This window comes from Vicia villosa, linkage group LG1 (assembly GCF_029867415.1).
Source record: "Vicia villosa cultivar HV-30 ecotype Madison, WI linkage group LG1, Vvil1.0, whole genome shotgun sequence".
NCBI classification, from domain to species: Eukaryota; Viridiplantae; Streptophyta; class Magnoliopsida; order Fabales; family Fabaceae; genus Vicia; species Vicia villosa.
Window position 1 is genome coordinate 49,673,740 of NC_081180.1, and position 14,294 is coordinate 49,688,033.

The window sequence follows — 14,294 nt, forward strand, 5'->3', positions numbered from 1 at the left end:
CAATTCAACAAACATATAATGTGCGTCAATTGAGTTTATGAACATTGAACATACATCATCAACAAGAATTAACAATCCTACTTCAACAATTTCCAAGAACAAGATATCATGATCTAAGTGCAAGAAATTACCGAATTAATGGACGAAGTGCGGTGCGATGTCGAAGCTACCACTACCGCTAGTAACGCGACGGGAAGGAGAAGAGATCGCAAACGTCGCGATCACGATCAGAGGGAGGCGCGACGTGCACGGTGGCCGGAGAGAGGTGCGGCTGATTGGAGAAGAAGAGGAGAGATGATCTTGTGGAGTTTTTGGCAATTTGTGTGCTATGTGTTCTTGAGGATCTTCATCATGTTCTTGATCAAATTCAAAGAAATTGTGATCTTGATTCTGAGAGAAGTGAGAGCAAAATGAGTTTTTGTTTATGTAGAGAGAAAGAGAGTCAAGATGGGTGTATGAGAAGTTCCCCCCAAGAAAAAGAGGGAAAAAAAGTATATATTAGTTTAAATGGTGAAATGTCAAAAATGCCCCCGACGTATTTTTTTTGCTCGTTTCGGGAAAACGTGAATCGGCGCGAAATTCGGAAATAAAACGAACATCACTGTGAAGATGACCAAATTTGTGACTCGTAGCCGCGAGAATCGTCTCAATCCCACAAACGGTGAGGAAATTATGCGCGTTTGAATGACGAGAAAAATCGGTTCATCTGGTGCGACTGTGCAGAACTTTGCGAGTACCGTTCAAAGAATGTGATAAAACTCAAACTTCGACTCGAAATCTGACTTAGCATGTGTGACGAAGAATCGAAGATAACGAAATTTCCGAGAAAATTCCGCCGGAATGGACTCCATACGATAAAAATCGAAGAAGTTGTGAATTTTCAAACTCGGCGCGACATACCCGAAAACACACTTTTCACCGAAAGATTACAATGTTCTTCAAAATACTGGGAGTTTTCAATGCATAATTGGTCTTCGGTCCGAACATATGAAATCTCGGTAATGATGACGCAGAGCTCCAGTTAAATTTTCGAGGGAATCGGACGAGCGGATTGTGAGATATGAATTTTTTATTATCCGAAAACCTGCGGTTCAGCACCATTTTTCACTGTGAAATCTCTAGAAATTTATAAATCTGACAACCTTCCTCAAAGAATTGGCTTTCGAACCGAACACGAAAGTTATAGATATCGTCGAAACAGTCGGGGATACGCGGGAACTCAGCTCATATCATCTTCCAGGTAGGACTTATGAATTTTCTCGTATTTCACTGTATAAACCACATTTCACACCGTATCTTCTTAAATCTCTTTATTATTTTTTCTTCAATTTGAATGACGAAATAAACGTCATTATTAACTTATAGCTCAAATAAAGAGGGCAAATTTTGGGGTGCAACACTAAGGACCTGGGTTCGATCCCAGAGTCCACCAATTTATTTTATTACTTCTTTAAATTTCTCAGCTTGTGGATCCAGCGCTTCATCTCCCCTGCAAGGATATCATGCGCCCTCACTCACAGACCATCGGATCAAGCGCTCATCATATCCAACGTTCCAGAACATGCTGACCTACCATGGTCCTTCAAAACCTCAGCACACCTGATCCAGAGCTAAGTCTATTAATTAATTCTTTTTCTCTTCTTTGTTTTAAATTCCATTTAAAATTGTTTCTTTTCTTTAATTCTTTAATTTATTTATTTTTCTAAAAAAAAAATTTTCACTAATAAAATAATATTATCTTTTGATAATTATTTAATCAAAAACTTGATTTTTCTCATAACATCAAAATCTCTTTTACAATAATTGCCTTTTTCACATTTGTTTTTAATTCATTAATCGAGTTAGGTATTTTTATATTTTTATGTTTTAAACCCTGATTTTATTTTAGCCAGCTATTTTTCATCATGATTACTAATCACTGCTCTCCCCTAACCCTAAAAATTCCATTACTGGTAGATATTTCCCATTAACCCTAGTCTAGGTTTTTACCTATTTCTTCTATTAACCCTGGTTAACTTTTGGCCCATTCAGGGTTTGCCTTTTATTTGTTTGCCTAAATTATTTCCATTTTAATTTTTGATCTGTTACATTATAATTGTTGAGATCTTTAATGCACTAACATTCCTCTTCTTTGTGCCTAATTTTCAGGGTTAACATAGATCCTTCAGCCACACGCCACACCAGATCAAAAAGCTAAGTTTCTAATTTTTTTTGTTTAACATCATTCTATTTTTTAAAAATAGGGTTTGCACCAATTGTCAATGAATCTGTAATACACCAACCCTTATTTATTTTCCTTTTAATTTTCAGAATCGATCGAGGGTTCGAGGAAGATCAAGGCATTCAAGGACTTTGATTAATTATTGTTCCCTCTTATTTTCTGCCTTTATTTCCCCTTCCCCGCGGGTGTTTATTGTAATAGCGTAGGACTATTAAACTGTTTTTACTTTTCTGCTGTGGTTAGTAACCCTAGGGAGTGCAACCTTGAACTGAATTAGCATCATTAATTACAAGATAAATATCTGAATTGAAATCACCTGATTGTGCCACACACACACCTTTAGGGTAATCTCTCTCGTTGCTTGTTGCCTTTCTTTTAACCTTTCTTTAAATTGGATAAAATAAAAGTCGGTGGCGACTCTTGCTTACCGCGACATTTCTTTAAAGTCAGATCACCGTATTACAGTAAGCTTTTTAGTTGAGAAGTTTTTCACTCAATAAATAAACAATACCTTGATCATATCCATGACATCATATACATCAAGTAATAGCAAAAATGATGCAAAATTATCATAGTTAAATTCATATTTGTTCTCATTCATTTATGTAAAACATGAGGTATGCATTCATCTCACTTGATTTAGGCTTATGATTCTTGACTTACATTGACATGTTTTCACCACTCAAGTGATAAATTTAAAGTTTAAATTTAGCAACTAATTCATGGTCATGCTATTTATTTAAATATAATTACAATATTAATTATGAATGAAGCATTTAAAAGAATAAACCTTTTATCATGTCATCATTCTTGGTTTTGTCTTTATCCTACGCTTTGATTCATATGCATTTGACTTTTCCAAATTACTTGAACCATCTACAAACAAACAGCTCGAGACAAAAAATTTCAAAAGTTTTGAATTTTTTTGAACTAGTATTTAAATAAAGCAATTAAAATCACATGTAGTTTGGCATGTATGCTCGTTTCTGATCTCCATTGCATTTCATTCCCTATAGATAGATTTGGCCTCTCATCAGATCATCAGAATTGGGTTGGTCTACAGAAGAAGCATCAAAACTTGCTAAATTAGGAGAACACCGTTAAGCGAGTTTGGTGTCGTAAAACTCGCTTAGCGGGCCACATAACTCGCTTAGAAGGTTGTATACTACCTTCAGTGGTACATGTTGTACTTTATTCAAATTTCACACACATTCATGAAAATGACCAATTGTTCATGACATTTATTAGTACTACATAAAAACTCATAAAATTAACACACACTTTTCAACATACAATTATCTAGAAAGATTTAAAATAAAACAAATAAAGTTCACAATGATGATGGCAGAATGCAACAACAACCCAGTCATCTTATTCTTCTTTACATTGGACCAGTTCCTCTTCCTTTTTCACTTTCCTTTTCATCCTCAACTTCATTTTCATCTCCATCCTCCTTTTACCATTATCTCTTCCACTTTTGCTTGCCTCATCTATCTTATCTTCTGAATACAATATGGCTTATCCATAGGCCACTAAGATTCCTATGCAGGTACATGATCATAGGGAGAATGCAACAACCTCAACAGTAACTTCAGCTACAACAACTTCAGCAAGATGTACATCATAAGCAACATGTACCTCCACGATAGCATAAACTCTAGCAGTTTGGTATCGAGGTACGCGGAACTGGCCATGTGCCTGTTCAGCCATCCGTTTTCGGTGAGCACCCATCAGAGCAACTCGTCCATCACGTAGTTGGGAAGTCTCTGCCTCAGCATCCCTTACCAGAGTTGCCTCTCTATCGATCAAAATGCCTCCAATGGACCCGTTCTTCCCCTTGGTCCTCACTGGAAAAGGAAATGAAAAAACGAAGAAAATAATAGTGAAAGAAGGTATCAGAAATTTTGAAATTTTTGAATTTTTTCAAAAAAAAATTGAACTACCATAAATTTCAAAATGTCAGGAAACATAACCTTAAAAAACCACCGAATTTCCAATAATTTCTCCTAAAAATTCAAAAAAAATTGTGAAAATCTTCAAAAAAATTCCCACCTTTCTAGTATGTTACTTACTTTTATTTTGAAGAATTTCCTGTCTGAATATAAATTTTTTGATATCACCCTACATATTTGAAATTTGATTGATGTGCGTGAATTTGAATAATGGTGTAAACTTTGAATAGGGTTATTATAATTTTTTCCTTCGATTTGAGGGGGTGCCAAGATTAACTTTGGAGTGATAAGTTAAATCCCTGGTTATAGATCCATTACTGAGATAACAAGTGGCTCAACTTTTTTATTTAAGCCTTTCGATTAATTGTCAATTAGCTTAATATTTGAATATACTCAATTTTTCCAATTGTTAACGAGGTTCCTGCAAATACATTTGCAGACAAGGAAATTCTTGAAAAGCGTGTAGCAAAACTCCTTACACACATTATTTAGGTTAGACTCATTGATGGTGTTAAGCACCCTCATAACTCTTCCAGTAAACAATGCAGTGTATGCTATACAGAGTCCATATTACTTACAAGTATCCAAAGCCCATATACTTACAAGTAGAATAGTGACACATTCAAACTATTATGTGTGACAGTGATAACATGACACATAACACAACACGTTGCTGATTGGTAAATTTGTCACTTTCACAGTAACTCCCATTAATGAGCTTCCATTGCTTAAACAACGAATGTGGTTCCAGGAATACCTGTATTCATAAACAACAAAGCATGAGTATTGCTATATATGCACCTATGTTCAAAAGACACTGTTATATTTTTCAAAATGACAGAATCTTTTATAAAATTCATTCACTTAATAGATTTATAACTAGATAGTAAACAAAGATCAAATAGTATATTGCAACATATGCGAAAATATATACTACGCTTTTCAATAGATTTGACAGGGTTACTAAAGTAAGCTAGGAATATACCTCCACTTAGGCTTTACTTATTTACTTCCTTCTGGCAATGTAATCAATCTTGTAGTTGAATCATACACCATTTCAGTTGCACATCTGATGCACATGTTATTGTCGATTGTTAAATTATCGTTAAACCATTAATTAAAGTAGTTTAAGGATAAAATATGATTCATATGATATTGTAATGGTTATTTACTTAGGTGTAGTTTTGGTACTTACTCAGAGCATTTGACTTTGTTGTCGGAACCACCACTTGAAATTGACAGTATAGTCCCAAAGAAGGAGGTATTTTCAGTTCCGCAGTTTGGACAGGGACCCTTTAAATATTAAATAATCAGTATAGGTAGCAGTTCAATATACTCAGCAAATTAGCATTAAAAAATTCTTACCTTTAAAATCACAAAATCTTTAATAATGGCCCTTGTTAGTGATAGAGCTAGATATACGATGAGAGGAACAGCCGCAAACCAAGTGAAAATGAAACTAAAAGGCTCCGGAAGCTGCACTCAACATCCAAAATAATAATATATGTTATAGTAGCAAGAAGTGTAATATCTTTTTCAAAATAGTTGGATGGGTTTTGCAAATCTATGGACTGGTATCATGTTACTTTGCACCTAATGATAAAATATATGCAGTGTTTTTTTTTTCCCATCAAATGATAATCCATTGGCACTTTACTCTCCAAATTTACCCTACAGAAGATCTTTTTTCCAACTACAAGATATGCAAAATCCAAAGGTGTAGAAATAAACGGCTTCTTGAGATTTAGGAGGTAATAGAATGTATGAAAGGAAAGGACCTTAAAAATGCAACTAAAGGACCTTAAAAATGCAACTAGTTTCAGATGCTATCAGGAAGTGATTTCTAGGTACCAGTTTGAAATTCTAGGTACAAGAACAAATGAGAACATACCTCCAGCAAGTAAGTGATTTCAAATCCAGTCAGATCATCAAGGAAGAAGAACCTATGGGATCACAAAGGGAAATTAAAAATTAAATACAAAAAAGTCAAGACCTGAGTGTAAATATTAAAATCAAATAAACAAAAATGAAATTTAAATCCATCATTTGGGACGAAACCAACAAAGTTGTTATTAATAATAAAACACAGATGGAGCGAGACACGGAAGTGACTTACAATCCTAATGCAATCACGGTGGCTGGGACATTCAGCAGAAACATCTTTAAATAGTCAACAGACAGGTCACTGTAAACCTATAAAAAGAATGTAACAAGTATAGAACAAAGATTAAACACCGTAGATGCAGATGTTGGAGTACTCGTAAATCCCAAATGATAGGATATATTCCTCATGTTGAATTCTAGCATATAAAGAAGCACTGGATTTGATATGTAATGATCCTCCTATATTTCATGTCATTACTTGTAATATAACTAATATTAGTAGCTTAGCTTTTATACCAATTCAAAACAGATCTCTTAATAATGAAACAAGAAAAATTACCCGAGTATTCACAGTTACAACTGCAAGAATGATTTAACAAAAAACTACTACCAAAACAGAAATAAGAAAATACATTACATATCAACACTTACCTTTTTACTTCGAAGACTGCACCTTGGACCCTCAACAACAATTTCACTCCCTTCCCTCTGGAAAACAACTATGAGATCAGAAAATTATGCCAGAAAGAGGAAGCCGTAAAACTAATAAAACAATTACAACTGCATATCCAACTTTTTGCAACCAATATAACCACCAGAACCGATACAATGAAGAATTGCCACCACAAAACACAAAAGACTTCTCATGAATGAAATGAAAATAGACAAATAGCAAACCTTTAGCCTCATTTTCAACTCATCATACTCTTTGTCATTCAAAATTGGATTTCCAGACACATATGCCATAGAAGCTTCAAGAAATTTCTGTTCATCCGAACCTGCACAACAGTAATTCAACAAAAACTTAAAAATAAATAGACTTACATACTAACACAAATTCATTATTCATATATTCACATATATAAAAATAAAAGCAAAGTTACACCATACTTAGCATAACAACACTGCTTCCTTCCCACATGAGTTCTTCCTTGAGATTATCAAATTCTTCATTCGACATAATGGCCTTTCCCTCATAGTAGAACGACTGTTAAATAAAACAAAATCCACAAACTTAATCCACATATCCAAAAGTTGTGTAGGACAGCATCAAATTTGAAGCTGTTTGGATTAACCTATATGAATTTAACTATCCACTAGCATAACCACTAGCTGTCGAAACCTATTTTTCACCCGTTCTTCAAAATAGCTTATGTAAATACAGTTTAATTCTATTTTATCTTTTGCTATCGAAATGTTTTATAAATAAGCACTTATATGATTAAGCGGTTTATTCAAACGTTACTTGGAGCGCTTGAAGAAACTCTTGCTCGAGTTCACCAACGGATTTCTTATCTTTTTTATCTATGCTACAATACGGAAGAACATTACTATCAACAGCATCTCCTTCAAATTCTTCAACCTTCCCTGAAAGAACAAGACTAATCAATAAGCAAAAATAGGAGGTGTTGTTAGAAGATGTAAAAAAAAAAAAGTAGTTAATATTGAAGTAATACCTTGTTGATCTGCGGTGGCTTTAGGTGAAAGTAGGAAAAGTCTCCGGCGAAGGCATAATCGACGGGAGTTGAAGTGAATAAGGTGAGGACGAGAAAGAGAAGAAGAGATTGGAACGGAAGGTGTTGGGGGAGGTGTAGAACATGGACGAGGGGGTGTTAATGTGAAAGCTACTTTGGTTGCGGTGAACATGGTGGTGGTGAGTGTAATAGAGGAAATTTCAGTAGAGGTTGTTTAATTTGGAGTGTTAAAAAAAAGGGAAAATTGGAGAGAAGTAGAACGGAGATAAGGTGAAGAAAATGTGTGGAGGGAAACGCAACGGCTTATTTTCATTTCGTCGTGATCGTTGCTTACGTGTCTGTGATGACTTGTTCGGAATAAATTGATGCGGGCGGGCTTTAGAGCATCCACATCCATACCACCCAATTTGGTGGTATAAATGGACCCCACTTAACATAATATATTATTTCACACTTCTCAATTATTTAAACCACTGATTAAAATTTGTAAATATTCATACTACCCATCTAAAAACTTAAAATGGGTCCCACTAATCACACAATATACACTAAAAAATTGAAAAGCACCGTAGCATTATTTGGATATGGTGGTTATGTAATACTACACCATTTGCATTCAATTATCCATACTATTATGACACAAGTGGTACATGTGGCAAATACCATCCCCTATATTTATGCTCTTAGATGTGTGTATGCTGGTGGTGTGTTGCGTTGGCATTACGCTTGATATGGTTGTGTGTCACGTAGGCAAGTGGGTTCCTCTCGAGTAAGATCTTCTCTATTTTTTTTAAAATATTGAGAATTTCATTATGTTTTTTTTTTGGAGAAGCAAAAAGGGATATATTCAAAATTAAAGCTCTAGCATGAGACATGCTAAGATTACATCAGTACAGCATTTCTGTTATAAATTACACCTCAAACACACCAGCTCAATAGATATCATGTAACACCAATTTTCACTAAAAAACACATAAAAAGCAGAATGCAGTAACACCACTCCCGGATGCACACGAGAGAGCACTGCCATCTCACCCTAAAGCTTCCAGTTCGGATATTATATACTAGAAATCCCAAACCAGGCACGCGGATGCATTATCGGCAATAACCGGATCGGAACAGACATGATCACAGCAGGACAGCCACATGATTGTTAAGTTCAGAACAGACATGATCACAGCGGGGCAGCGACATTAATTTGTTAAACGGTGTCCAAGCAGCCCGAAACGATACTGCCTTTGCTAGTGTTTCTGAGTCTTCCAGTAGATTAATTGCAGCTAAATTTTGGCCACAATATCCCTGCAGAAGGAAAATAAAGACACATCGCCTATTTGAGAAATAGCCTTGGATTTAAGAACCACTGTTATAAGTTACAAGCTACTGATTTATTTTTGGTATACAACCAATTCCAGGAGAGTCTCTGGACGGCTTCAAGTAATTGCTCCACCGGTGTGTTCTTGTTCTTGAATATGCTAGTATTTCGAGCTTTCCATATACTCCAGATGCAAGCAAACCATATGATTCTAACGCGATTGACTGATCTTCTACCACCTCCTATGAGGGTTCCGAATTGCTCGAAATGTTCCCACCACTCATTCGGGAGCACCGCGTGCACATTTAGCCATCTGGTAACATGAACCCATAAACCTGCAAAATAAGGACACTCAAAGAAAAGGTGAGAGATTGATTCTTCCTGCCCGCACCCACCTGCACATTTAGAGTTATCTTGAACTAAGACGCCTCTTCTTACGAGATTGTCTTTGGTTGGGAGTCTATTATGAAATAGCCTCCAAACTAGACAAGTTACTTTCGACGGGACAGACTTATGTCAAACCACCTGTCAGTGCCTATTTGGCTCTAACCTATTGGCTGCCCGCAATGATTTATTGGTCTCCTTCACTGAGTACTCATTTGAAAAAGCGAGGTTTCCTATATCTAGGTGACAAATATCTCTCCACCACAGCGAACAATGATCATCACTCGTCCTAATGACTCCGTTGTTTCCGCCGTATCTCTCCTTCAGAATTTTATGTGTATAAAGACTAATAAATATTAATTTTATAACACATGTCTTAGATAAGTAGTATTTTTTACACATAAAATTATAATAAAAAAAAAATGGAGAGACAAAAAAAATAGAGAGGATTTTAACCCTCCCACCCAAAATAAAATATTGTATCAATATTGTTATTTATTTTGGAACTTTGCAATTTTGATTTAATCCTTAATGGTGGAGGATTCAGCCTTGAAAGTGTGTTTATGTTTGTTAGGTGCTAACAATTTTTTAATTGAGACAATCTATATAAAACTTTTTTCTAGCTTTAAACGAAGATAGGGATACTCAGAAGCATTAGAAGGTTTATAATAGTTAGGAATTGTCTGCGACGGCGAGACACCTTGTATGGTGGTGTTTACAGTGTTTAGGGTGGTATGGGAGGCCAACTTACAAGAGGTGAGAGGTTTTGTGATATGTGTAATACTGGTCTCGTTATGATTTGTACCTCCACCCCCAAATATGGAGATATTTATATACGTTATTGGGCTCAAGGTTTCATGGGGAAGAATCATCGTCCACTTAATCAATGGTATACCGTTGAATCCCTAACTCCTAGAAAGACGAGGACCAACTATTGACTCTGACTTCTCTTTGACCAAGAAACGTCTTTTCCAATGTTTCCCATAACTAGACAAGTGAAAGATACTTAGGACGAGGTGATTCACTCTTGAGGGCGACATATGGTTTTTCCCCCTCCAGAGGGCTGCAACATTCCCGCCCTATGAAGTCCTTTACAAATATATCATTACAGATTCCCTCAAGCACAAGGGATTTGTAAGAGGGAAAAGTTCTTTTTAACTACAAAGTGTCAGGATATCTTGTGTCCTAAAGTTTCCCGACAATGTTGAACCAAGATGACTAGGTATTGGATCCTTCAGGTAAGGAACTTTATGTATCCTATTTATGGAAACTCGTAGTCCCTTAGGCTAAGCTATATTGAGCCTGACTAATGAGACCATAAGTCCTTCATGCAAGGCGATGGACCTCTCGGGCAGGACTTCTATCAAACCTTTAGATAAAACTTTAATCTAAGTCTCTTAGGCTAGACTTAAATTGTTCCCTCCAAGCGAGATTCATATGTATGATCCTTCCCGAGGAAACCTTAAGTCCCTCGGGTGGAGTTGTATTAAGCCCAACTGATGAGACTATAAGTCCCTCATGCGAAGCTTCAGACCTCTCGAGCAGAACTTCTATCAAGCCCTTAAACAAGACCGTAAACTAAGTCTCTTATGCTAGACTTCATCCGCGCCTCCTAGGCAATATTGAAAGGCTAGATCTTACCCAAGGATACTTTAAGTTCCTTGGGCGGAGTTATATTAAGCTTGCCTAATGAGACTATAAGTCTCTCAATAGTGGCGTTGGTCATATCAGGTGGGACTTCAATTAAGCCCTCAGACAAGAATTTAAATTAAGTCTCTTAGGCTAGACTCCAGTCGTGTGTCTTGGGAAAGATTCATATGTTGGATCCACCGAAGGAAACTCTAAGTCCCTCAAGAGGAGTTATATTAAGCTCGATTGATGAAACTATAAGTCCTTCAGGCAAGATTTTGGACCTCTCTAGCGAGACTTCTATCAAACCCTCAGACAAGAATTTGAACTAAGTCTCTTAGTCTAGACTTCAGTCGCGCCTCTTGGGAGAGATTCATATGTTGGATCTCGCCTAAGGAAACTTTGATTCCCTCAGGCGGATTTATATTAAGCCCAACTGATGAGACTATATATCCCTTAGGCAAGGCTTTGGACCTCTCGGGCGGGATTTCTACCAAGCCTTCAGAAAAGACTTTAAACTAAGTCTCTTTGGCTAGACTTCAATCGCATCTCCTGGGCGAGATTCATATAATAGATATCGTCCGATGAAACTCTATGTCTCTAAGGTGGAGTTATATTTATCCTGGATAATGAGACTGTAAGTCCTCGGACGAGTCGTTGGACCTCTCAGACAGAACTTCTATCAAACCCTCAAATAATACTTTAAATTAAATCTCTTATATTATACTTCCATCGTGCCTCATAGAAGAGTTCCGTATGTTGGGTCCCGCCCGAGGCAACTATAAGTCCCTCAGGCAAGTCGTTTAGATAGTTTATATGTATTACCGTGAAGGGCGACAAGGATCTTCGCCATGAATTCCAGCATATAAAATATTGCCTTAAGAGGCGACAAGGATCTTCGCCATTAAATCTAACATACAAAATATTGGCTAAGAGGCAACAAGGATCTTCGTCGTGAAGTTTTGAATACAAAATATTTCCTTGAGAGGCGACGAGGATCTTCACCATGAAGTCCGTCATACAAAATATAAGGAAATATTCTTGCTGCTCATAAACATTCAAGAAATTGTTCATAGGTAGATGAACATGTCTCTTAAGGAATTACAACAATCTAATTGTAAAGACATTTAAGATGGAGAGCGTTCAAAGTTTTTGATAGGAGTGGTCCCTCTATTTTTTGCAACTTGTACGCCTCGTGGGGGAGTTTCAGGAATATAAGACATGGTCCTTCCCATTTAGGTTGTAGTTTTCTCTGTTGCACCGACAATATCACTTGCTTTAAGACCTGGTCACCCTCTCGCATCTCCCTCGACATGACTTTGGAGTTGTACCTTATGGCAGCTCTATGATTGACAATGAAACTGCATCAAAGAAAATATGTCATAAAAGTTCTCAAGAGATTCAACATTCTTGAATCTAATCATGCAGTTTCTCCTATTGAAGTAAATTAAAACTTGAGAAGAATGAGAATGAAGATAAGGTGGATGCAACTCTATTCAAACAAATAGTAAGCTCATTGAGTAATTTATGCAACAATGGGCCAGATATATGATTCTCAGTTGGCCTAATAAGCAGACATATGGATGATCCTAGAGTATGTCATATGAAAGCAACAAGAAGAATCCTAAGATACCTAAATGGAATAGTTAAACATGATATTCTTTTTCCTAGAAATACAGATGATGATGATGATGATGATGATGATGATGATGATGATGATGATGATGATGATGATGATGATGATGATGTAGTGATCACATGTTATTCATATTCAGATTGGTGTGGAGACAAATCTGGTATAAGGAGTACAACTGACTACTTCTTCAAGGTTTTTGGTGCACAAATTTCATGGTGTTCTAGGAAACAACCAGTTGTTTCATTATCTTCATGTGAAACATAATATATTGCAGGATTCTATGCAGCATGCCAAGCAATTTAGATTGAATCTGTGTTGAAGGAGTTAAAAGTTCAAGCCAGAAAACCACTTGTCCTATAATTGGATAACAAGTCAACAATCAATTTGGCAAAGAATCTAGTTCATCATGGCAAGAGCAAGCACATAGAAATTAGATTCCATTTCTTGAAGGAGCTGGTGAATCAAGTAAAACTTGAAGTGAAACATTTCCTAAATACATCTCAACTTACAGGGATCTTAACTAAGGGACTGAAAATCAATAAATCCTCCGCTCTTAAGAAAAAATTAGGAGTTGTTCAGTTCCAATTGTTTACATGTTTTGCTTAGTATACATGTTTGTTGTATTTCTTAAGTTGGTATAGGGAGCGTTGTGAGATAATCCAACATTATATGGCATAGGAATTAGAATTAGTTAAAAAGAATCAGTTAAAAAGTAGTTAAGTGACAAAGGTAGTTAGTTACTTCCTATTCAAGTAATCTCGTTTAAGTATAAAAGGCATATTGGTTGTAATGTTGTTACTACTCAATTCAATATTACACTTAGATATCCCATACTCTCTCAATTATCTTTTCTCTCAATTTGAGTGCAACTAGAATCGGCACTAACATGTCCAACAAAGTTTTTTTTTCCTTAACATTTTTGGAAGATGAAAAGCATTTAAATACAAACACGAGAAGATTGAAAAAGCTTTTGATGTAAAGAATATGAATTTTAATATTGTTGGAAGGAATGCCGAAAGATAGGAAGAAAATGAGTAAGACTTTACTCAATTTATCTCTCTCTTTAGTGCCTATTTATGTAAGAGATTGTTGTTTTCAAATTTCCAAAAAAGCTTGAAAATGAATTTATGGCTAAATCACATATTAACTCGCTCTACTTAAAACGTTTTGTGACAACATGCAAAATTGTGGATTTATTCCTTCTTGTTTTTTCAAATTTATGCTGGACTTTCATTATGAGTTATGTTAAATGCTATTAACCAATAAAGCCCTTTTCAATCGAGAGTTTCTGGTTTCTGTATTTTAACATCGTTTTTTGTTGTTTTGGTAAACAAGCAGCTTCATTTACATGTGTGAATTGGTATTTTAATAAGCAGCTTAAGTTACATGTGTGTTTCGGAATTTTAATAAGCACCTTAAGTTTTGGTTTTCTATATTTTAATTCACTTGACAAATAATTAAATATGAAAAAGTAAAGTGACATCAAATTATTAAATGTTGGGTAATTTACCCAATAAAACTCCAAGTTAATGGAGTTACTTGTTTTCTTGTAGTGCAAGTTGTTGCATGGTTACATACTGAT

General features: G+C 35.8%; 1 protein-coding gene across 1 annotated transcript; it reads right to left on the minus strand.

Annotated features, from left to right (window-relative positions):
- Window positions 1–4,605: 4,605 nt before the first annotated feature.
- Window positions 4,606–8,031, minus strand: LOC131637239 (PGR5-like protein 1B, chloroplastic). Its single transcript, XM_058907824.1, has 11 exons — window positions 7,734–8,031; window positions 7,523–7,644; window positions 7,168–7,264; window positions 6,955–7,055; window positions 6,709–6,765; window positions 6,290–6,366; window positions 6,065–6,116; window positions 5,539–5,649; window positions 5,369–5,466; window positions 5,159–5,242; window positions 4,606–4,930 (listed from the first exon to the last, which is right to left on the minus strand). Exons 1-10 carry the CDS (start codon window positions 7,921–7,923, stop codon window positions 5,176–5,178), a joined length of 972 nt encoding a protein of 323 aa, XP_058763807.1. The 5' UTR covers window positions 7,924–8,031; the 3' UTR covers window positions 4,606–4,930; window positions 5,159–5,175.
- Between the last annotated feature and the right edge of the window lie 6,263 nt (window positions 8,032–14,294).

Excerpts from the sequence above, each read along its gene's own strand:
- LOC131637239 (XM_058907824.1), bottom strand. The coding sequence starts at position 7,923 with ATGTTCACCGCAACCAAAGTAGCTTTCACATTAACACCCCCTCGTCCA. Across the intron at positions 5,650-6,064 it reads AAATCACTTACTTGCTGGAG|CTTCCGGAGCCTTTTAGTTT; the intron begins GTATGTTCTCAT and ends TGTTGAGTGCAG. Across the intron at positions 5,467-5,538 it reads AAGATTTTGTGATTTTAAAG|GGTCCCTGTCCAAACTGCGG; the intron begins GTAAGAATTTTT and ends TAATATTTAAAG.